This window comes from Dendropsophus ebraccatus, chromosome 1 (genome assembly GCF_027789765.1).
Source record: "Dendropsophus ebraccatus isolate aDenEbr1 chromosome 1, aDenEbr1.pat, whole genome shotgun sequence".
Lineage (NCBI taxonomy): Eukaryota > Metazoa > Chordata > Amphibia > Anura > Hylidae > Dendropsophus > Dendropsophus ebraccatus.
In genome coordinates, this window is record NC_091454.1 from 126,640,110 (window position 1) to 126,664,617 (window position 24,508).

At 39.2% G+C, this 24,508-nt stretch overlaps 1 protein-coding gene across 7 annotated transcripts in view; it reads left to right on the forward strand.

Moving 5' to 3' along the window:
- Nucleotides 1-24,508, forward strand: part of FRMD4A (FERM domain containing 4A) — a 318,619-nt gene that overhangs the window by 293,699 nt on the left and 412 nt on the right. For 6 of the 7 annotated variants that reach the window (XM_069978544.1, XM_069978535.1, XM_069978515.1 and 3 more), the window contains 9 exons: nt 1,725-1,866; nt 7,198-7,331; nt 9,895-10,017; nt 12,060-12,288; nt 12,488-12,544; nt 12,976-13,213; nt 14,061-14,225; nt 15,722-16,581; nt 22,231-22,327. In XM_069978544.1, the coding sequence (XP_069834645.1) occupies nt 1,725-1,866; nt 7,198-7,331; nt 9,895-10,017; nt 12,060-12,288; nt 12,488-12,544; nt 12,976-13,213; nt 14,061-14,225; nt 15,722-16,581; nt 22,231-22,327 (2,045 nt within the window). Of the gene's footprint in view, nt 1-1,724; nt 1,867-7,197; nt 7,332-9,894; nt 10,018-12,059; nt 12,289-12,487; nt 12,545-12,975; nt 13,214-14,060; nt 14,226-15,721; nt 16,582-22,230; nt 22,328-23,863; nt 24,508 lie in introns of those variants that run through there. The other variant, XM_069978572.1, reaches the window with a different exon arrangement.

The window sequence follows — 24,508 nt, forward strand, 5'->3', positions numbered from 1 at the left end:
TCCTCCCACTGGGGGCAGGCCGGCCCAACTCCAGTGCTCCAGCTCAGGCCAGTGCTCGGTAATAGACCGGTGCCGTTCACAGGAATCTGGCCACGATTCAAAAAAGGGACCGCAGCACTGGCGTCCCTGCACCTTGCCGTTCTAGTCATGTGCAAAACTTAAAGCGAATGTACTGATGGCACATTCGCTTTAAAAATATCTTTTTGATGGTAAGGTCTCCAGAACTGGACACAGTATTCCAGATGTAGTCTCACTAGAGATCTTTCTGGTAACATTCTGAGAATATTCTTCCCTGTAAAAATAGCTCATGGATAAGGGATGTTTCCTGAATGAAAGCTCCTTTGTCCCACCACTGGTCATAAATTTCAAGCACCGCTGTAATGCTGACAATGACAGTTTGCTATCCATTGGCTAAAACCATTGTATGTTATATTTTACCTGACAAATTCAGCTCACCAACATTTGCTAATTTTGATGTGTCTGTGCACCTTAAAGTGCATAAAAACGTTTGACATGTAATGGACATTTCAAAAGTTTTGCTTGGTCCAGGTCTGAGTGTTCACGCCTCTACCGATCGTGAGAACCAGCAGGGAGAGGAGCATGCTGCAGCTAGTCAGCTCCCTGTTCTGTCAGAAAAAAAAGAGTTGCGCTCCAAAGACTTACATTTAGGGTGGGTTCACACATACCAGATGGAAGTGGATTTCACGCTGCGAGTTTTGCCGCGAAATCCGCTTTGATCCTGTGTCCTGTCATTTTGTACAGCTTTACATACTCGCAGTGGGATTATCATTCCACTGCGAGTATGCAAATCCCCCCACCCCACCAACCAGCTGCAGCCTTGTGAATACTTTACTCTGGCCTGCTTCTGTGGCTCCCTGACACCTTGCCCAGCCAATCAGTCTCTGACATGTCAAAAGTTTTTTTATAATGACAGGTACACTTTAAAGGGATTGACCATTTCATAGTGAAATTACTCAGTGAACTGTATTGATCTACTGCACTTTCTGAGAATTCCGTCCTGTGTCCCCAATAGCATTGTAATAAGAAGGCTGCAGGGTGAATGGTGATCCTGTTCATAATATGGCCGAGCATGTAAGAAGCACATGACCATGTGCCTCCCTTGGTGTCCTCCGTAGATGTATACAGGCTTGGAGAGGGAGAAGCATGGTCACATTTAAGAACAGGACTGACCTTCTTCATACAAAGCAGGATGGCCCAGCATAGGAGAGGGGCTTCTGATTTCCAAACTATGAAGCACTCGGGAAGGAACTGTCACTAAGTGCAGTGCATAACTGCATAACCTTATTAATCCAGTTCACTAAATAATTTTACTATAACATGGCCTGAACAACAGCTGCATCTCCTTATCAGTGGGATTGTCCCAGAACCACCTGGGGTCTCCTAGCCACCATTCTTACCTCCAATTCCTTAGGTCTTCAAATCAGGTCTGCAAAAAGGCTGGACAGATCTTAAACCATACCTACATCTATTTCTTATGGTCTATTAATAAGACTTGAACTTCCTAAATAAATGCTATTCATGAGAAATGTGTACTGAGAGTTTGTCGTGCTGCCTCAATAACCATGTGTGCCCAGGCATGTTCATAGATTTCTTACCAGAGATACTGGTGTTGTGTGTGTGTGATTTGTTTTAATCTTCTAGAAACTGACATATTTGTATAAGAAACCTAAAGTAATGACAGGATGTAATCTGTTACCCTACAGTCAAAAATACATGCTGCAAGAAGCCTAAGTGAAATTGCCATAGACTTAACAGAGACTGGAACCTTGAAGACTTCAAAACTTGCAAATATGGGAAGTAAAGGGAAAATAATCAGTGGAAGCAGTGGAAGCCTGTTATCATCAGGTAAGGATGTTATCTCTGTTTGTCTTGTATATCTGTTGTCACTACTTTAACAATGGACTATACGTGACAGCTGACCCATACCTTGGGTGACATGTTATCATTACTTTGTAGCTCCTAGACCATAGCGTTGCATCTGCCAAAGTAATCTATATGAAGACTTTTATTACCACTTCCGCACACAAAACAAATTTTGGCATGCGGTAACAGATTTTCTAAAATTCTCTATGTTGCTTAGTGGTTAGCATTATTGCCGTTTTTTGCATTTTGGAACCAACTAAGGACATCTGCCAGAAGTTTGTATGTTCTCCCCTTGTTTGTGTAGGTTTCCTCTGGGTGCTCAATTTCCTGGCACACTCCAAAAACATACTAAAAGGTTTATTGGCTTCCTAGGAAAAAATGCCCCGGGTCAATGACCCACATAAGGCAATGTTTATGGACCTGGCGTTAACTAAAAACAATGCCAAGTCAGACCCGTCATCATTTTCCACCACTATTGCTGCCCATAGTATCAGTCCGATTGCCTTATAATCCATTTTCTTCTTTCATATGGCTATTCATGGGTCCTAAGCCTTTCACTCAGATGTAGACATGTTTTTTTGTTTTTAAAGTTCATTGCTGTTTATCTGCCACACTAGACATTTCCACCAATTGTTATTTGTGCTTTTACGATTGTAACTACAAAACTACTTTTTTTTTTCCTTCTGCCACCAGCAAGCTGAAATCTGTGATACAATTGTATAAATAGGAATTCAGTGTCAAAGATGATTTGTGCATATGTCTGTCAGCTTTGACCATTTGTGTTAAACACAGATGTTTCCCTTCCTGCTTTAATCTGAAGTGTAACAGACATGTGACACATCCACATCACAGCCAGCTGGCACATACAAAACAAGTGGAGCGAGGACATGAGGCTATCACTAATAGGTAGCACTCTGGCATGTTATATAATGGGCGCACATAAGGACAAGTCTACTGCTTGTGTGGTTTACAGAAAATGTATCTCTGATTTCCATTCAAATATATTGCACAAACAAGATAATGTATAGCTTACATTGCTTAGGAAGCATATCCAGAGTGTATGTGTGTGTTACATATAAGATGTATAGCAGTTCTGGGATCAGACAGGCTAGCCTTTGCTTCATATCTGCATCAATGAACTTTGGGCACACTTGACCATGTTGCTGTCCTTCTTGGTGCTAACCACTGTGTACTGGGTTTACATGCAGTATTTTGGTTTTTGGTCTTTATTTTGGTCAGTGTTTTTAGCTAAAACCAGAAGTGTAACAGACACAGAAGAAAATTCTATTATGGCAAGATACGCATCAGCCTTTATATGTGAACGCCATCAGACCCATGATAAATAGGATAAATATACTCCCACTAATGCCTGCAATAAATATTGGACTTACATCATCTCTGTCAATGAAGAGAGCTCATCTAGACGGATGTGAGCACGTGTGCATCCTGTGATGAGCTCCCGAGGGTTTCCAAAAGAGAGAATGTGTTGTCTAGTCTAATAGGATATCCTATCTGTTCTCAAATGCTCCAACATCTGCCTTGTTTTTCTAACTCGAATTGCAGTGAAAGGGAGTTTTCTTTGTAGTCTAATGTTGTCATCTCATACCTGCATTTTTACTTTGGTGCCAGGTATTTGTATTGAAGCGTTTAGTCCTTGCTATAATTGTGCTGGGATGGCTTACACTTTTTTTGCATGAACCTAATAGACATTGTGAATCTTTCTATTATGTTATTTTACTGAGGTCTAGACCCATGAGACTGGCTTCTTTGTGAATGTTGAAATGAGTGATTGTTCCTGTTCTCCTCAATTGGGGCTTCCATGTTTCCCAGCTTTCTTAAGACAATGCTTTCTTTTATAATTAGAAAAGCTGATGTTGTACTAGCAACCACAATGAATGTCTTGCATATGACTGTTTCTCAATAATCAGTTTTATTGGGGTATTAGTGTTTGAGGTTTATTGGTAATGTGATATTTATTAGAATTTTATTAATTTTAATATATACGGTGGAGAAGGGAAACTGATCTAGACAGGATGTTATCTTGGTAATGTGTTTGACATTGTTGGTGGATTGATGCTACCATGTTTGCAATATTGTTTTTATTCTATTATTATGATGTTACATGACAAGGTGATCACCAGTTCTGTGTAGTGTAATATGGTGGTCATTTTTATAGATGTGGCAGTAACCGTTTGCCTGCACAATAATGTAGGCACAGATAATAGGGTCTCCTGTTCCATCCTGTGTAGTAACTAGTGAGTCATGTCCATCCTATGTCTATGGTACAAAACACAATACAGCGTGCAGAGCAGGAACTTCCTGGTAGAGAAGTCTGTAAGATAAAACATAGCTGAATGAAGGAAAAGAGGTTTTTACTACTAAGTAGAAAAATGTATAGCTTATTTATAGGTGACTATTGGGTAGTAGAACTATGGGGGGAGATCTTTTTGCATACAGGTAATGTTGGCCCGTGAGTTCTGTTATGATGGATACTGTTCTGAATGTGTCTGTGATTTTTCTGATATCCTTGTACATTGTCATTTACGTGGGGCGGTGAATACCCTTTAGATTAGTCTATTAGAAAAGGTCCCAAAATAACCAGAAGCATCCCAAAGTGCTGAAAAGAAATCACACATCTTGTTTTCCTCATCTCATGGAGATAATCTCAACAACATAATGTCTCCACTCAATTTGTCTAAACCCTACCTGGTGACAGATTACTAGGCAATAAATAGCTCATTTTGGCATCAGTTGGAGTTGTAGCACTAGTATATCTACAAGTGATGATATGGCGGTGTGGACTTAACAGATGTCTAGAAAACTTGGCAGAAGACCAGTGTATGTAGAAGGTTATGAACCAGTGGGAACTTGCTCCTTTCTTTTGTTTGTACTATTAATGATACAAAGCTTTATCTGTTGAGCATTAGGCCTAGTAACAGCTTTGATATTTCCAAGTGTATCACAGAACATGCTTACATTGATTAGATTACAAGGGTTTTGTGGGACTGGTGTGCTACATTGTTGTGCTGGGCTAGTTCCTGCATTTCTGTCTATAGACTGTTTCTTTTAAATAATTTCAAGACTTCATATGGTCCAAGATATAGTTCACTTTGCTGTGATTTTTTGCAATTTCTAGGTAGTTGTAAAGTTTTATTATGCTATATTGTGGAGTAACTGTTAGCTCTGCAGTAGTACGTTCACACGTGCCTTATATGCTATGGATTCCATGCAGCAGGCTCGGTGCTTTAGATTTGGTGCTGTGGATTTCATCTGTATAAGTAAATTGTTAAAATCTGCAGCATGAACTTCACAGCAGATTAAGTATGTGTGAACGTACCCTTATGATGAATCTGTGTTGATCAAGGCTGAACTGTATTTCTGCTATAGTTGTTTTCTATCATACAAGTGCATAGAAAGGTGCATCTTGCCACACTAGAAGTGGACAAGGATGTGGTCCATTGCAAGCCCTCTTCAGAAGGATTTGATGCCCCCATGAACCAACCACTGGTCTAGAAGGCATATGCATGGATCAGGGGATAAATCCTGTTGACCACACACAACCCTTTTACACCTCTTAGTCCCCCCCCCCCCCCCCCCCAAAAAAAAAAAAAAAAAACTGCACCCCACTTAAGTTCCAAGTGACAAACAAATATAGATGGCAAACACACAGTGAGATGAAAAAATAACTACATCCACTTAGATTTTTTTTTTTTTTAAATCCTCATATTGCCTAGCAGGAGTGCCAAGGTGATCAGAAGTGAGTGTACTCAAAAGTGTGAAAGAGAAAGGTGTGCCATATGCCGACATCAGGCACCCCAGGGTTACCACTCCAAAGTGCTTTCAAACTACTTCTGTCAACATGGCTTCAATGCCAACCTGTATACACCGCAAACATAACTTCCCTGTGCGTTATTGTACCTGCTCATAATCTGCAGTCCAGGCTATAGCATATATCATAGGCAAAAGACAGAATTTACTGTAGTCATCAATAATCTGAGATCTGGAAAATGAAAGTAACTCATGTAAGGGTATGTTCACATCTCGTTTTTGTCCCCACGTCGGACTACACGTCAGAAATCAGTGAAAAAAGCTCACGTGCACCCTTTAATAAATATATCCATGTATAAGTGGGACTAATACAGATCATTTCAAAAGGCAGGTGTGGGCATGAGGAGTGAAAGTGAGCAGGTTGTTCCTATGGCTTGCAGCTTTTGCGTGTTACGACGTGACAACTATTCAGCTGATATGAATTCTGCATAACTACCTTGGGGTGACCTTCCTGTATATTGCATCAGAGAAGAAAAATCTTGATTTTTCACATTTATCAGATACTTTGGTGTGGTTTCTCTGCAGGCCTGAAAGGTCTGAACATGTAAGGGCATGCATTGTGTATTAATGCAAACACCTGTTGTTACTGAACAATTCTTAGAACATTTTACAGGCTTTGCTGTGGGTCTGGTGTTCTTATTATTCTTAGAAGCAAAGCTAGCTTCAATAGCCATTTTAAGATCCCAACAAAAATATAATGTAACTAAACGCTCAATGAGTGGTTGTAGTGTTATAAAAACTTTTGACATTGCAGAGAAATGTCAAAAGTTTTGATAGGTCTGAGTTTCCAGACCTCCACCAATCTCTAGATAATGGGTGCCAACTGTGGCCCTCCAGCTGTTTCACAACTACAATTCCCATCATGCCTGGACAGTCAAAGCTTTGGCTGACCAGGTATGATAGCAATTGTAGTTTTTCAACAAGAGAGACACCCTGATCTAGATATAGTTGAGAGAAGTGCGCTGCTGTGTGCTTCTGTCCCTGACCACCTGCGATATCCAACTTGTTAACTTACAATGGAGCTCATCTTGTGCAGCAACATTATAGATTGGTGGGGATCCGAACACTCAGACTGATGAAGACATTTTGAAGAGATATGTTAAAAATTAATATATTTTATTTTCTCTTATTTTATTTTTTTTATAACGACACTTTAAGGGTAATGCTGTTTTCAGTACGTTGTGCTTATACGCTTCCTAACCATCCTGTATTCCAGTTATTACTGTCATATTGCTTATTAATGAAATGACCAGTTATTCCCACACCATGTTACAGAAGGAAGTGTTAAACATGCCATAAATAAGATGCCAGGTGCTTTCTGCTAGTCAGAACTGAAACAAGCATATGATCATGCAAGGAGAATCTTGTCCGTTATGCTGTATCCCACGTTGTGCACACATGAGAAGCTGTAGGTTTCTCAATGAATGCTCCAGATGTACAGGCTGTTGTCAGCTGGTTGTAGTGAAATCATTTATTTGTTGACAGGTTCCCAGGAGTCCGACAGCTCACAGTCTGCCAAGAAAGACATGCTGGCTGCACTAAAATCCAGGCAGGAAGCTCTGGAGGAGACACTACGGCAGCGACTAGAAGAGCTGAAGAAACTTTGTCTACGTGAAGCGGTACCAACCATCTTTTCCTCTGTTTTGGGTGGGATAGAATAGGACAGAAAAGGCCCTATTCCACCAACAGATCTGACGAAAGATTATCTGCCAAAGATATGAAGCCAAACCCAGGAACAGACTATAATCAGAGAACAGGTCATAAAGGAAAGACTGAGATTTCTCCTCTTTTCACATCCACTCCTGGGTTTGTCTTCAAATCTTTGGCAGATAATCTGTCGTCAGATCTCTTGGTGGAATAGGGCCTTTAGTCATTCCCTGATTGCTTTCTGCCACTATGATGTATAGTAAGCGTTTAGTACAATAGGTATAGTTTTTTTTTTTTTTTTATGAATATCTAAATATTTTTTATTAGATGTGATTTTCTTCGAGTTGTAGCTGTAAAAGTGCAGATGTTGTCATCATACCAAGGCCCTGGGGTCTAAATGGAGAGTTGATTCGAATTACGTTGGCCATTTAACTATGCTGTGTAATGGTGCGTTTACACAGGCAGATTTATCTGACAGATTTTTGAAGCCAAAGGCAGGAACAGACCATAAACACGGAATGGGTCATAAAGGAAAGACTGAGATTTCTCTTCTTTACAAATCCATTCCTGGCTTTGGCTTCCAAAATCTGGCAGATAAATCTGCCTGTGTAAACGCACCATAAGAGTATGATCATCTATTGGGTCCCTGGATTACAGCAAAAAAAATATTCCAGTGTATGTTCTGTTGTACTCCAAGCATGCCACGAGGGCTGAATAGATCACACATAGACTCTTTGACTATATTTGCTTTGCTTCATCATGGAATATGATTTTTTATGTGGGACATTATGTCATAGTCTACCAAAAACACATACATTGGTGAAGCATACCAAACATAGTCACACTGTATATTTTATTTAGCCCTAAGAATAAGATGCCGTAAACGTCAGAACAGCCTTTTGATGATTTTACAATGTATACCTGTGCGTATGGGACTTTACTGTAAAAATTGAACACATCTCATGTAGGTATGGTGGTTACGACTTTATGCCTACTGATAAAAACTGTAAAAATGTTAATTAAACAATATATTAGTTTACTAGTGTTGTAATTATACAGCATGACTATATCTGATGTTAAGGAAGTAAACTGGCCATGTTGGTACTGGTGTGGGGATCCAGTTTCATGTGAGAATTAACATGACTCAGAATAGTGAATAGCACATGTTCACAGAAAGATTAAATGGTGTAAAGCATTACAGTGCTTTCAGCGGTCAAGGTCTAGAAATTACCTCAGTAGTCGGGCAGAGACGGTGAATCACGCACCCAATTACTTAGTGTTTGTTAAAGTTGCTCTCATCCTCCTATTGCCTGCAAAGAATGTCAGGAATCATAATCATTTCCTGTGAGAATGCTATGAGAGTGTGGGAGGAAAGCTAAACAGAAGCAATTGATGAAGAGTGACAAGATCTTGGCTAAAGGGATAGTACTATTGCCAATAAAATCCATGGTGCATGAGGGTATCTGAGAAATAGTGGTCTTACAGTCAAAGTGCAGCATATAATAACTATGAGGTTATGTGCATAGACAATATTTTGAGACTCATTTTGAGCCTTAAAAAAGGTTTTATTGACAGCTCTTTTTTGGAATGTAATAATGTGAAAATGACATTATACATTCATCAATCCATGAGTTCATCGGAATAGTCCGAAAGAGTCTGCTCATTGTGTCTGGTATAATGTTGTTTTACCACTGAAAAAAAAGAAAAACAGAAATGTTATAGTAAAATAATGCTGCCAGCTTTACATAACCACATTTCTGTAATTTTTATTTTTACATTATAAATTGTACTATAGATTACAAGGACTATGATAATGGAAGTCCTCCTCCAGGTCTCTTTATTTCTCACCTATTCCAATGCAAGTTAAGCCCAAGTATTAAGCAGGGTTTTCTGTGTAGTCCAGGAGCTGGATATCAGTGATGTACCTAGTAAATGCTGGCATTGTATGTGCCTTGTGTACAGGGACACCAACAATTCATTTATCCTGCCAGTATATTTACCTTAAAGGGGTTATCCAGTGCTACAAAAACATGGCTCTTGTCTCCAGTTCAGGTGCGCTTTGCAATTAAGCTCCACTTATTTCAATGGAACTGAGCAGCAAACCCCGCCCAAGCTGGAGACAAGAGTGGGGCTGTCTCTGGAGGAAAGTGGCCATGTTTTTGTAGCGCTGGATAACCCCTTTAAGGTGAGTGAAAGATGTGCCCGAGGTGGACAAGCTTAGCTAAAACTATTTACTTCAATGCTTTTGATGGCATATCTAAAATACATATCTAAAACTCAATATGTAAAGGTATTAAAGGAAAAGTCCGGGGTCGGACATTTTTTTTCAAAAGAGCGCCTTGGCCACTGGATGGCTGAGCAGGGCAGACACGTCACGACCAAGGTCCCCGCTCAGGAAGCGGCTGGAGGAACAGGAAAAATGCCTGACCCCGGAAGACTTCTTTAACATTTTATTTAACATGCAGTATAATAACTTTTGTCATGTAGACAGATCCTAGAGAATTTATTAATATTGGCTCTATATTATATTTGTAGGAACTTACAGGCAAACTGCCAAGAGAGTACCCATTAGATCCAGGAGAAGTACCACCTACTGTTCGACGACGAATAGGAACCTCATTTAAACTGGATGAACAAAAACTACATGCAAAAGGAGAGGTGAGTGTGGTCACATCTGTCCATGTATGATGCATTCCAGTAGGATAAGCACTCCATAATGGTGACTGATGGGACCCAAAGTCCCTTGACATCAATTGTCAGATGTATTCTAAAGGAAGTGTTAGGATATGGGTATTGTAGTAAATATAACACACATAATAATGTTAGGCAGATATTAAGTTGTGGCACATCCAATTTTGGGAATAAACTTTAGTATTTCTCCATGAATTCACCAAATTTGATTGGAGATGTTGTGTTTTTCCCCCCACAAATGCAGTATATGTATGTATCCATCAAATAATTGTTATACATCATACAAAGTTACCTAGTTGCTTCCAGTTGGTTCTCCTGCTGTGTTCACTTATTTCTGAATGGAATGAATTGAGGAGGTTCTAACAATTGCAGTATTTATTTAGAGATGGATGTGCCCATAGTAACAAAAAGGGGAGACTTTCTGAAGTTTAGGAATGTCTCAGAGGATGTGTATTTATCCATGTCATGGGTGGGTTTTGTATTAGATCTGCGGACACTCAGTGCCAGGTTATAGAATGCTGTAACACAGCTGTGATTGTCTCATATTACCAGCTATGAGGATTTACTTTTGTAGTGTAAAGAATACTTTCTTTTGTCAGCCACCCACTAAATCAGATGCTAGGCCCATGTTTTTGACACTGAGTCATTCTGTAGCTATTCAACAAAAACTAGGATGTGAATCAGAATATAAGCAACTGGACTTTGCTGCACTAGCTTATATTCTAATGTACCATAAACCAAGAACATTCTAATTTCTAGCTTGGCTTCAATGGGGTTAGTCATATGGGGATCAGCTTTGTGCTGGTTTATCATAGGAATTTAAACCTATCTCCTCCTTCCACCATTCTCTGGGTCAGTGAACTGAACCACGGCTGGAAAAACAACTTGAGCAGCTTTTAGAACAGGAATTTGCAAGAAGACCATTGTCTGGGGTGACTTATGAGCCTCCAGACATCTTTGCTATTGTTTGGTTTCCTGAGCATTAGACTATTTAATCAGATTTATAGGCAAGACAGATTGCAGATAGAATCAGGATTCCCCTATGTCCCTGGCACTGTTCAATTCAGAACCATTAGTATACAAAACTGCAGATGCATGATATTTCTGTTATTTACAATGACCATTGAAATAAGTTAAGAAACTAAAATGTTTCATGTGTCCTCTAATCTCTGTGGAAAAACTGTATATAATATGGCAAAAGAAAAAGTATGTTACAGTAATGAAACATGATGCCTAGGGCAAAGAGAATCATGCAAATGACCTAGATGTTACCTTTGACAAGAAGAAACACAGAGTATGCTACATTACTATTCTACTAAAAACACTGGAGACCTCTAGAAACTCTGTTGTGCAATAATTGTGAAATGTTGGAATAGTTATTACTTGCCCCAATGTAGTTACACAAATAATGCTGACATAATGGGTGTCTCTCCAACCTTTCAGGGCATAAAGGGTTGTATAGTTTTGCAACAGCTGGGGCCGCACATTAGGGGACGCTGGTCTGTGGCATTGTTATAAGTGGGTAGGACATTTGAGGGTGTTTGCTTTAACCTTGTGATAAATGTACAGTATACAGAACTGGATGCACATTAGTGCTGTGGGCCCGAAAAGTTTACTAGAAGTCTATGTCTTGTGTGATGCTTAAGGGGTTAATGAGAAAAAAAGTGGCTTAAGGTGTTTTCCAATATATGCTCTCAGCACTCTGTGATGCTTTTGAGCATAACCTGAAATTAAAAGCGCTTTTATCCCTGTTTCATTTAGGGAGATGAAGGAAACCATGTGTGACTCATGAGAGTTGTGGTTACTTGGACTGGTGTATGAATGTGCAGGCAGTCTAAGTATAGCTCAGCTTACAGGGTGGTAATGTCACTAAATAAACTTGCATAAGATGGAATGGCCTTTTGTAACATAAGGTGCATAAAAGACTCAGAACATCTTGGTACCAGCAATAAGAATGGACTACATGCATAGTGAGTGGTGGGTAATATTTGTGGGTAATCTTGTTTTAGGAAGTAGAGCTGGAACGTCTTGAAAGAGAATTCGCTATTCAGTCCCAGATTACAGAGGCAGCTCGTCGCTTGGCCAGTGATCCTCATGTAAGCAAAAAGCTGAAGAAGCAGAGAAAGACCTCATACCTCAATGCACTAAAGAAACTACAGGAGATAGAAAACTCCATCAATGACTATCGCATCAAGTCTGGAAAGAAGCCTACACAGAGAGCTTCCCTAATCATTGACGGTGAGTAAGAGACACTACCTAGTCTCTATTCTAAGAAATAATTTCTTATTTAGCAATATATGTATTTTTATGTGATGCTTAAAGATGAGGCTGGAATGTAAGTGCACATGACCTATACAAATCTTTTCTACATGTTGGATAAAGAGCATCGTAGGCCATCTTGGACAGATGAATTGACATGGCTTATTTTTCCTTACAGAAGCTAACCTCGGCAGTGAAGACAGCTCGCTTTCTGATGCTCTTGTTCTTGAGGATGGTATGTATTGTACAGCAAGGCGCAATTAGTGTACCAATCCTATAATGCCTTGATATTCTGGTGCAAGCATTCATACATTGGACATGCTTCATTTCCTGTAACCAGTTCATACATGAAACAAATCTGTTTTCCAAAATTAGATATGTGAAGTAACTCTATACTTATACAAGTTGACTCGGATATATAACATATTTTTTGCATTGGTAATGGTACATCAGTACAATCTTTTTTTACGTATGCCATTGACTTTGGGTGTGCAGGTTTTCCTTTTTTCCCCTCTTATTACTGGATAAAATGGTGCAGCCTGCTGTACTATTCTATCCATCAAGAAACGTAACACAAGTGTGACTGTAAGCTTACGTATGGATCATTATGCGTATTTTAGGCTGGATTTGCTATGGTAATAATAACCTATTGTTCTCCATATGCAGAAGATTCTCAGGCCCCCAGCATCATGTCTCCTATGCAGTCACCTCATAAAGGCCTACCACCAAGACCTCCGTCACATGGAAGACCCCACCCTCCACAGTCACTGGATGGACTAAGACAGTTGCACTACCAGAGAAATGACTATGATAAGTCACCTATAAAACCCAAAATGTGGAGTGAATCTTCCTTAGATGAACCCTATGAGAAAGTGAAGAAAAAATCATCACATAGTCATTCCAGGTAATCATTGCTGCTGAACCAGACACATGGATTATAGATCAATGGTTATCAATGTTAATAAAAAAATATTAGAACTTGTGTGTAAATTTTAATCCTTGGCAGTAATGTAAGTAATAACAATGTACAATTGTGGGGAAAAAGTGTGTATAAATGTTTTATAATGATTCTTATAAAATAAGCGGTCTTAAAAGAACATTCATTATAAATGTCAGACCTAATCTCGAGTCCAGATTTTACATAAATTAACCTTTTATAATCTGGTTTATGAATGTATCTCTCTTTAGGCTGGGTTCACACTACGTATATTTCAGTCAGTATTGTGGTCCTCATATTGCAACCAAAACCAAGAGTGGATTAACAACACAGAAAGGCTCTGTCCACACAATGTTGAAATTAAGTGGATGGCCGCCATTTAATGGCAAGTATTTGCTGTTATTTTAAAACAACGGCTGTTATATTGAAATAATGGCAGTTATTTACTGTTATATGGCGGCCATCCACTCAATTTCACCATTGTGTGAACAGAGCCTTTCTGTGTTTTTAATCCACTCCTGGTTTTGGTTGCAATGAGAGGACCACAATACTGACTGAAATATACGTAGTGTGAACCCAGCCTTAAAGGGAATCTGTCACATTGAAAATGCAGACTGAGCAGATTGATATATAGTTTTGTGAGAAAAACTCTTGTATAATATGTCAGTGTATAGAGAACTGTAGAAGACCCATATGTTGGTTAGGCCATTTTTTCATATTTTATTAATAGTTTATGTTGTAGGTGTGCTCTTCTTTGCCTTGTCGGTGATATGTTACAGATGTCAGTATAAGTAATGCCATATTTTTATTGCAGCAACCACAAAAGGTTTCCTAGCACAGGCAGCTGTTCAGAAGCAGGTGGGAGTAACTCTCTGCAGAACAGTCCTATCCGAACTCTCCCTCACTGGAATTCTCAGTCCAGCATGCCATCCACCCCAGATTTACGAATACGAAGCCCACATTATGTTCATTCAACTAGGTAATAGAGGTTGTTGTTATAATTCTTTGTGGTAAATACTGCATGCTAGAAGTTACTTTGCGGCAGTGTATAAAATGTGGGCAGTGCCTTCTGCCATTCTTTTTCATTATTCAAAGTTTTTTTTTTTAATTAGAGTAATCTTGTGATCTCAATAAATGATTAGATTGTCTAACAATATTATTTTAATGCCTATTATGTAGAAGTACAGTATTTTCCTGCGTATAAGACTACTTTTTAACCCAGGAAAAACTTTTCAAAAGTCAGAGGTCTTATATGCCAGGTGTCGTGTTATAGGGTGGCTGCTGAAAATCTGTGGTTGCCACATACGGTGGGGGGAGCTCGAAAAGGGGCGCATCCCCGCCGTATGTGGTGACCGTATGAAGGGCAGAGCAAGCTGCAGGCATCCAGGGTATGGAAATAAGATACAGTAGAGTAAAAACTCACCACTCTCACCTGTCTGGCCGCCCTTGTATCCTACCGGTATTACTGTACCTCCTTCTCTGCCTCCCAGATCTTTCTGCTGTCTGATGTTTTTTTATTAATCTTTATTTGGTGTGCGTTAGAAGAAGGGTAGTTTTATAGGGCAAGTATATCCTAAACTCTCAATTTTAACTAGAAAAGTTGGGGGTTGTCTTATACAGCGTCGTCTTGTACGCCAGAATATATATTTCAGTCATTGTAATGAGACCGTTAGATACGATTATGGGTTCATTACTTTAATTTCTGATATGGCTGAGTTGTACATTGCTCATTGTTTCTTTTGCATCCTTAGGCTATGTTCACACGCTGTACAAACAACGGACGTTGCTTGAAACGTCCCTAGTTGAGAGTGTCAAACAAAGACAGTTGGAACATTATTTTACTAATAAGCCCTTTTGGGTGTGTCTAATTAAAAAGGTCTATAGACTTTAATGGAAAAGGATGGTTCAAAACCGAATAATGTGTCTGAACGATTATAAACTACGGCCGTTGTTTCCATTGAACTCAATGTTAATCCATAAATTCAGAAAACAAAATAAATAAAAAGAATGGCCCTTGTCTTCTAAATTTGTACAGCGTGTGAACATAGCCTTATTGTAATGATCAAGAACCTTAAAATCAACCATGTGGGTGTTTTACGGGAAAAAATTATATTTGGTTTTATTTGGCACTTTTTCTAAAAGCTTTAAGTAGTAGAGGAAGGATTGGCTTATTATTGCTTTAATTGTCTGTATTGTTTAGAGAACTGTTTTCTGCAATACAGTAACATGCTAGGAGACAGAAGGTGAGAAACCTATTTTTTTTTAATCTTACAATCAATAGCTTTCTGGTTCTATCTTGTCTGAGCAGTAAAATGACTTGGTTTAACTATGCTTCAAAAGAGAAGTCTGCCCGTCTATATAAAATATTGAGGGGTGATGGAATAACAGGAACACTTTAAAGGTTTCATTACTTATTTAGAATATATTGATAGGTTTTTTTTTTTATCTAAATATGCATTTGTTTTTACATTACAGATCTGTGGATATCAGCCCTACCAGACTACATAGCTTAGCACAGCACTTTAGGCACCGCAGTTCCAGCTTGGAGTCCCAAGGAAAACTTTTGGGCTCTGAAAATGACACTGGTAGTCCAGATTTTTACACTCCAAGGACTCGTAGCAGTAATGGTTCTGACCCTATGGATGACTGCTCCTCCTGTACTAGCCATTCCAGTTCTGAGCACTATTACCCAGCCCAGATGAATCCTAATTACTCAACACTGGCTGAGGACTCCCCCTCTAAGGCCAGGGAAAGACAAAGACATAGACACAAGTCCAATGGAAACCTTGTATCCTCCAATTCAGGGAGCATGCCCAATCTGGCTGCCAGGAATGGCAATGGACATCATGGGGTATACCTGCATAGTCAGAGCCAACCTTCATCACAGTATAGAATCAAGGAGTATCCTTTGTACATCGAAGGAAGCTCAACACCTGTTGTTGTGCGGAGTCTGGAAAATGACCAAGAGGGACATTACAGTGTCAAAGCACAATTCAAGACATCAAACTCCTATACTGCAGGAGGGATGTATAAGGAGAACTGGCATGGGGATGATACTGTAGACTCTGTGAGACTCACACCTTCTCGTTCTCAGATTGTAAGGACTCCATCACTTGGCAGAGAGGGCCATGATAAGGGCTCAGGCAGGACTGTGGTGTCTGATGAGCTGCGACAGTGGTACCACAGGTCCGCCACAACCCAAAAGGAGCACAACAGACTTTCCCATACTAGTTCCAACTCATCTGACAGTGGCTCTCAATACAGCACATCTCAAAGCACCTTTGTGGCACATAGCAGGGTAACAAGGATGCCTCCAATGTGTAAAGCAACAACAGGTAAGACACACTTATGTCAATGCAATACGTTTATTGACTATTTGGTGTTTATGTTGGTGAATGCTGGACCACTATGATTTGCACACACACAGTATAAAGGAACTTCTGTATAAATGAGTATTGGCAAATGGTAGACTACAGAAACCAAAAAGAATTGGCTTTTCATTAGGCCACAAAATAGTGTGGTTGCTATAGCTATTCCTTCATTTTATGTCTATAATCTTAATATAAACGAGGCCCAAAATATCTTAATTCTCATGATTCCTCCATGACAGGAACGGCTTATGTTTGTATAATAGTAAAAGGGATGTGCTCATCCAAAGCTGCTGTATGTGAGTGATAAAGCAAGTTCCTATGACCCACTCCACTTATAGTCCATGTACGCACACACCACAAAGACAAACGACCCAATAACATCCTATCAGGAGGGTGTCTGACTTGGAGATAGAATATAGATATGATCCACACCAGTCAAAAAGGCATAAGTATAGGTGGGCATAGATCTTCAATAACTGACAGCTGGCTGTCGGTTATCTCTCCCATCCTCCACATACACGGGAACATTTAGCATTGCCAGGCGATCCTGTGTTCTCTATGGGGCGAGTATTTAGCTGCAGACAAAGAACTCTGGCTTCAACTTATTTCTCCCAGAACAAAGGAGGTGGGCAGTGATTTTCCATCTTGCTCTGTCTCCACTGACATCTGTCGGTGGATGGTCAGGAGAGCCCTGTACGCCTTATACTGGTGGCTACAGCCGACAAAAGTATAAGGTGTAGGTGGACCTTAAGGGTACAAACCCACTTGACGTATTTGCTGCGTGAATCAGTCTAAGGGTACAAACCCACTTGACGTATTTGCTGCGTGAATCAGTCTTAAAAATAAGCAGGCGAAACGCAGGTTGGCTTTATACAATTGTTCTGCGTTAAAATACGCAATTGTGTATTTTTGAAGCGTGAAGCTTGTTGTTAGCAAAGCATCAGTTGTTAACAACCTGTGCGAAAAACGCATGTACCTTCACGCTTCAAAAATACGCAATTGCGTATTTTAACGCAGAACAATTGTATAAAGCCAAGCCTGCTTATTTTTAAGACTGATTCATGCAGCAAATACGTCAAGTGGGTTTGTACCCTAAGAAGCAAAATACAAAAGCTCTCATAGCTCTCAGAGAATTTGTGCAATAATTAGTATATAGATTGTGAACAACCATTCACCAAATGAAGGACTTACTCCACTGGGGAGGGAATGGTAGCATTCCCCTCCAATATATCTTATAGTCTCTTTGTACCATTCCCCCACAGTGAAGGAAGGGCTTATGGAATTTTATAAAGATTTGATGCTTCTTACTGCAAAACATCAGCAACTTTTTGTTTTTATATCTGTACATGTTGCCCATTTTAGCTTGGATTTACTGTCGGCAAGCATTCATTTTAGAAATACATCTCCTATGTACACACACTAATATATTTATATACGAGTCCTGTTCCTGTTGTCCATTAAAAGTGAGTGTGGTGCCATGCACATATACTATTTCATATGCAATCAAACTGCGCAGGTTGTACCAAGTCCTGCATTAAACCTACTATTTGGAAACACACCTTTTGTTTTATTTGTTCCTTTTTCCTTGAGCTAAGCTTAATGGCTATTTGTGTGCACCAGCAGGTGGTACCACATCTTTGCACACAGTTGTGAATGTATTTTCTTTATTGGTATACAGCTTTGTATAGTGTTTTACTGTGGGAAATTTGTTAGGTTTCATCACTAGGGATCTGCCTTTTATTTTCACCAACTTTCCTTAGTGGGTGGTCTGCTGCTCTCAGAGTAGTTTACATGAGGACGCTCTTATAAAGCAATTTTTTGTTAACACTCTATACATTCTATTGCACACAAAGTGGAGGTGTTTTGACCAGTTTGCCGGTTCTGTTATCAACTAATTTCATTTTTTTAAAGAACCTGTAAGATACCATAAATCCAGTAGCTAACATGATTGCAATTATGCACTTTTTACATTTACATCTAGATCTAAAGATCCCAATGATTGTTTGCTACATCAGCACTGGTACTTGTTCCTGCAAAGAAACTTGGGGTAACTCTACTTGTTTTAGTTTTAAGTTGGAGATCAGGCATGGCGTTCTGTCAGCAGTCACCAAATTCTCAAAGCCTGCAAACATTAATGCATGTCATATACTTAAAGGAGAAGTCCAACAACGAACTAAAAAAAATCAATAAAGACAGGGAGTGGGGGAATTTAAAAAAAAAAAGTTAGTCACCAGGTGAGGTCCCTGTCAGCTGTCTTCTGAGCTTCCGTCCGACTACATCATGGCTCAGCTGACGGATGCCCCGGTCCGCTAGTCAGTGACTGGAGTGGGACACTGCTGCAGTGACTGACTGAGTGGGGTAAATCCCGCTCTTCAGTGACGTGGTAGCCGGGTCGTGATGCATCCAGAACTGGGGGGGAATGACAGCCAGCAGGATCCAGGAGCTCTGTGATGCGGCGCATTGCAGGCTCAGGGAGCGGTGAGCATAGTGGGTTTTTGTTTTTTTTTTCCCCCACCCCCTGCCCTTAATGATTTTTTTTAGTTTCCTGCAGAATATGGAGGAAATATGGGGTCGTAATTCTGTGCGTGTCCCCTTTTATTCAGGAAGGGGCCTTTACATTGATTATGGTGTCATAAAAATATCAGCTATGATAATGTTTAGATGAAAGTATTTTTTATGTGTATGGCCAGCATTGGGCTCTGTTTACACCACCATCATGCCAGCTTAGGCAGAGTAGTTTTTTAACTGGTCACAGTGGATCCTGGCAGATCCTTTGTCTTGTAGATCTGTAAGGTTTGTTTATTTTTATGCAGATAGTACTTTTAGTCATTTTGCTGTCAGAAAGGGGCAGTGCCAATTCCTTACAGAAATCTAGAAGTTTCTTTTCTATTCTATTCTATTTTTGAAATTCTCTGGGGAGTTTTTGATCCGAGGAAACCCAGATTTTGTGATGTGATGTGACTACAATCAGCTGTACTTAAGGATGACTTTTTCCCAATTAAGAATTACGGAGCTGCTTGTTATTGTTCATTATTTTTGTGCTCCAACATTATATGACTTTGCAATGGAGCCTTCTGCTGTGCTTTTCTGTCTGGTGTTTCTCAAAGACTGCCTAGAGGCGGCTGATGAATGTTAACTAGATGTGAAGCGGACCACAAAACTTCATAACTAATATCTCCATGGCAACCCTTGTACCAGGTCATTCATTCTCTTTGCATGATTGAATTGGACCCCGCTAGCAGAGGAGATAATACACAGAATGTGCTCTTTCTCTTTACATTTCTTATGAAGCATTAACAGCTGAAAAATTGCAGGGCTCTTATTATTTCCTCTTTAATATAATATTAGATTGTGACATTTCTACCAACCTCTCTGAGACTGATGCCAACCTCAATGATAACCATTAGACCATGCCTCTCTAACTGAGGGGTTATGTGCAAGGTTGTATATATCCTAAGTAGCTCTCCTCCTGAAGGAAGAAAGTTTATTTTCCATCCCTGTAAGTCAATGCTCGACCATAAAAGAGCCATTAAACATTACTAGGAATTGTCAGCCAAAGCAGAATGTTCTTAAGAAGGAAGAGGATCCATCTATAAATAGTTGTTTCAGGGTTCTTACACCTCTTGAGTACTGAGCAGAGTGCCAATCGGAAGGGTAAGAGGCATCTGAAGTGGCATTTAGGGGCAAAAGACAGCCGCTGCAATGGTATTTATGCCCGTTTTTTCTTTATAGCCAAACGGAACGTGTTTAAGAACAATCTATAGTTGAAAAATAACTTTGTACTTAACAGTGAAACTAAACCTTTTTGAAACCAATATAGTTTGTAAATAATTTTTTTAAAAAAGTATATTCATTCCTATATGGTAAAAACACTGTTTTACATTAGGGGATGGTTCCTTATCAGAAAGGTGTAGATGTTAGGACTCGCTATTTTGACTATCATTGTTAATGACTAATATACAAGCTGAACATAATCTCTGCACTTTGTCATCTTGTAGTTGGGTCTGGGGTTTACTAAAATATTTTACGTTTGCATGCCAGATGTGCCCTTTTACCTGAAGGAGAGCATGCATTTCCTGCAAGGAAATTGGTCTTTAAGTTTCCTGGGAAAGTAGTTTGGGATATGTGTAAAGCCAAACATGTAGGTCACAATCTTAATTAAGTGAATGAATTGTAGTTTAGATATTAATCTCATTGGAATTTCCAGCAAGTCTCATATATCAAAACCATAACAAAAGTGCATAGCCCTGGAGAGGAAGCTGACGTTATAAATTACCCTGTTTTGAGGCTTTAGACGAGCTATTAAAATCTCACAATGGCGTATAGTTATAATAAAGCTCTGGGTCACATTGTTGGATAATGTTTTGAATTATTATCATACAAATGTCTTTGTTGTGTCTTTTGGCTTCTAAAAGTTGTACATTTAAAGATGCAACAATATTAATTTTTTTTCTTCTAATTTGTGATTTTAAAAGCATTAGATGTGGGCTTCATACAAGGTTGAAAATGTGGGTAACAATGTGTTATGATGTTTTTTTAAATCTAATAATGTGTAAGAGAATTGAGAATCTAATGTACATTCACAAGACTTTTACGTAGTGCAACATAGAATTGGACCTTTTTAAAGAAGCACTCTGGAAGAAACATTTTCTCCCCCTCTCAGCATCAACATTGTGAAGGTAAATGGCCACCCTGCTCCCTTTCTTACTACTAAGTGGCTCACACAACGGTTGTAGACCGAAGGTCACTTTTCCAAAATAAGAGCCAGTTCACACAGAGCAAAATTGGCGTAATCCCTCCTGCCTCGTTGTCACACAGTGTCTCTATGGGAGGGCTTGCGCGCCTCCACTTCCATGTCAATTCTTTGATCAGAGAGCGACGGAAGCGAAGCCCTCCCATTGAAACACTGAGGCAATCAGGAATTGCATCGCTTTTGCTCCGTGTGAACTGGTCCTAACTCAAACTCGTATTGTCTCAAGGAAATTGAGCCACCTAGTAAAAAGGGGAACAGGACAGTTTATTACCTTCACCATACTGATGCTGGGAGGGGGAAATTATTTTTCTGGAGTGCTTATTTAAATGTATTAAATACTTATTTAAATGTATTTTGCAGTGAATTTATGGCCTATTGCACTCAAGGGTATCTTAATATAAGGTACATTCTTCTTACACTTTACACACTTTGTCACTAGCTTGAATATGGCTAGATACAAGGGTGTGTTGTCTGCAGATGTTTCATACCATAAACAGTCCACAGTTTTCTAAAGGACTAAAAAGAATCCTAGATCATGACACAGCTCCCAAGAGCAACTATGTAATGCAAAGAAGCACTAAAAGTGGAAGGTCCTGATATATTAGCGCCATACATTATATTCCAAGGCCCAATAACAGCCCTTTTAATTTAACATAATAAAACTCCATAATTCTTGTAAAGTACCAACAACCTAGTGGTTGGTAGCGTGCCGTTAATAAAAGTAACCTTAAATTGTGGCTCAGATCAAAGCAGTGTATTACAGAAGTAGTGGCGAATGGTATGCAATTATTACACTGTCTCTGGTTTCATGCTTGGCCATTCATTACATTTTAAATTTTTTTCCTCTCTGTTTTTCACAGCTGCCTTACCCCATGGTCAAAGGAGTTCAACGCCTTGTAGTGATCTTACTGCCACACCTCCCAGTAGCCCTCACCACATTTTGACCTGGCAGACTGGGTAAGTCTTAAGGCTTCTGAAAGATTAACATTCCATTCATACCTACCTGAGTATACATCAAAGGGAATTTCTAAAGCATTCCATAGGTTTTGTTTGCTAGACCGTTACATCAGTGGGTGTGTAAGCTAACCACCAGGAAGTCGAGATGAGTGAAATGTGAAAGAGAATTCTTATTTGATGTTTTTTTTTGCTTCTTACTATTCAACCATAAAGTGGAAGTGCAATAATATACTGTGTATATGTACCTATTTATACTCTGATCCGCCTTAACATTAAAACGACTGCAAGATGAAGTTAATAACACTGATTTTCTTGTGACAATGGTATGTGTCAAGGTTGGAAAATATTAGTCAGCAACTGAACAGTAAATTTTGGAAATAATTTTAGAACCAGGAAAAATAGTCAGATATACAGATCTGAGCAACTTTCACAAATACTTAATTTAGGTGGATAGACAAGTGGGTCAGAGCATCTCCAAAATAGCACATGTGGACTGGGCAATATGGATTGGTTAGTACCTACCAAATGGGCTTGGACAAACAGTGAACCAGCCAAAGGGAAATGGGCCTCCAGTGCACACTGCGAATTCCAGCTAGCTCTAAACGCCAGTCACATTGCATATGCTGATCCCTCCCCACAATGGGTATGTGGGCATCAGAACGCAACAATGAAGTAATGGAAGAAGGTAACCTTCTATGGTAAAGGTTGGGTGCTTGTGTGCCCCACACCTAGGGAAGAGATGGCACAGTTTACAGTAGTTTTGACCTATAGAGGGGCGTGTGGTTTTAACGCTATGAGTGATCCATGTAAAATATAGGTCCTTGTTTAGTTTTATGTGGTTTTAACACTGAGTGATCCATGTAAAATATAGGTCCTTGTTCAGTTTTATATTGTATACAAGCTAAGATACATTTTATTACTATATTTACATTATGTACTATTTCTTTTTTTATTTGCTTGGTTTTTTTTTACAACTTTTGGAGATAGAGCTGTCAGACAGGCATCTAGGTTTCCAGGGTAAAGCTCCAGTCAAAAGCTCTGCAATAGGATGTCTAAACCTTGTAGAGCCTATTGAAGTCTAAAAACACCATCACCAACTATACCTGAAAAGGAGAAAAAATAACCTCATAACTCTATTAACATCATCCTAAGTAACATGCTGAGATTGGTCAACTTCAAAAACCCACTTAGCAAAATGCAGGAGAGTTTACAGTTTTTAGTCTATTAAACTCTTTATAATTTGCACAGTATTATCTGGTTAATCAAATTGCCTGTCTTGATCCTTTTATGACCTAGTCCTAATTTTAGCTAAAAGTGTGAACTGGGCCTAGGCCATGTATTTTCCTGTTCTCTTTGTTTTGTCCTTCGCCTATGCCTTAACTGTATTCCTTATAGAAGAGAGAGAAGGTTTCAATCTTCTAAATACTAATACTGCAAAATACTATGCTTTTTCTAACCCTGCTAACATTTGACTAAATTATTTCTGCTTCACTCTGTCTCTACTCTCTCTTCCTTCCACTGCTTTCCTTTGCTCAGAGACACAACAGAAAACTCACCCACTCAGGATGGGTCTGAGTCTTCAAGTCACCAAAGTACTGATGAATAGAGGTACTGTATGAACAGCATAGCCGTGTGATCTGGTCACATTGCATGGAAATCCATATCAGTCACATTGTTCTGTATGAGGGCAAGGTATCAGTGTAGTCTATTGTACTTTCCTCCAATCTTCTAACAAATAATATGCAAATAATTATCATTATGACATTTTGAGTCTGCATCAGGGTTTAATTGTGTAAGGCCAAAGTTTCATGAAAACTTGTGTACAGATTTATATGTGTAACAAAGAAACCTGATTTCAAAAAGACATGGCACTGTAGTAGCGATATAGGTTAAATTGCATTTTCTTTGTCCTTTTTAATTAATCTTTCAATCTATGAAATATAATTTACTGAACATTTCTATTGCATTACAATATCCTCCATGATAAATCACATTTCTCTTTATATTGCCTGATAGATTATTTTAACCTTTTTATTGGTTATTCTGTAGGCCTAAGTAGTGAAAATAGGGATTTATTAGGAAAAATCTAATAAATGTGGTCTCACTCTTCTAGAGCATTGTGCAGGTACCGACCACCTATGAAAGGTAAAGTTGCTTTGTCATTCTCACTATTATTTTCTG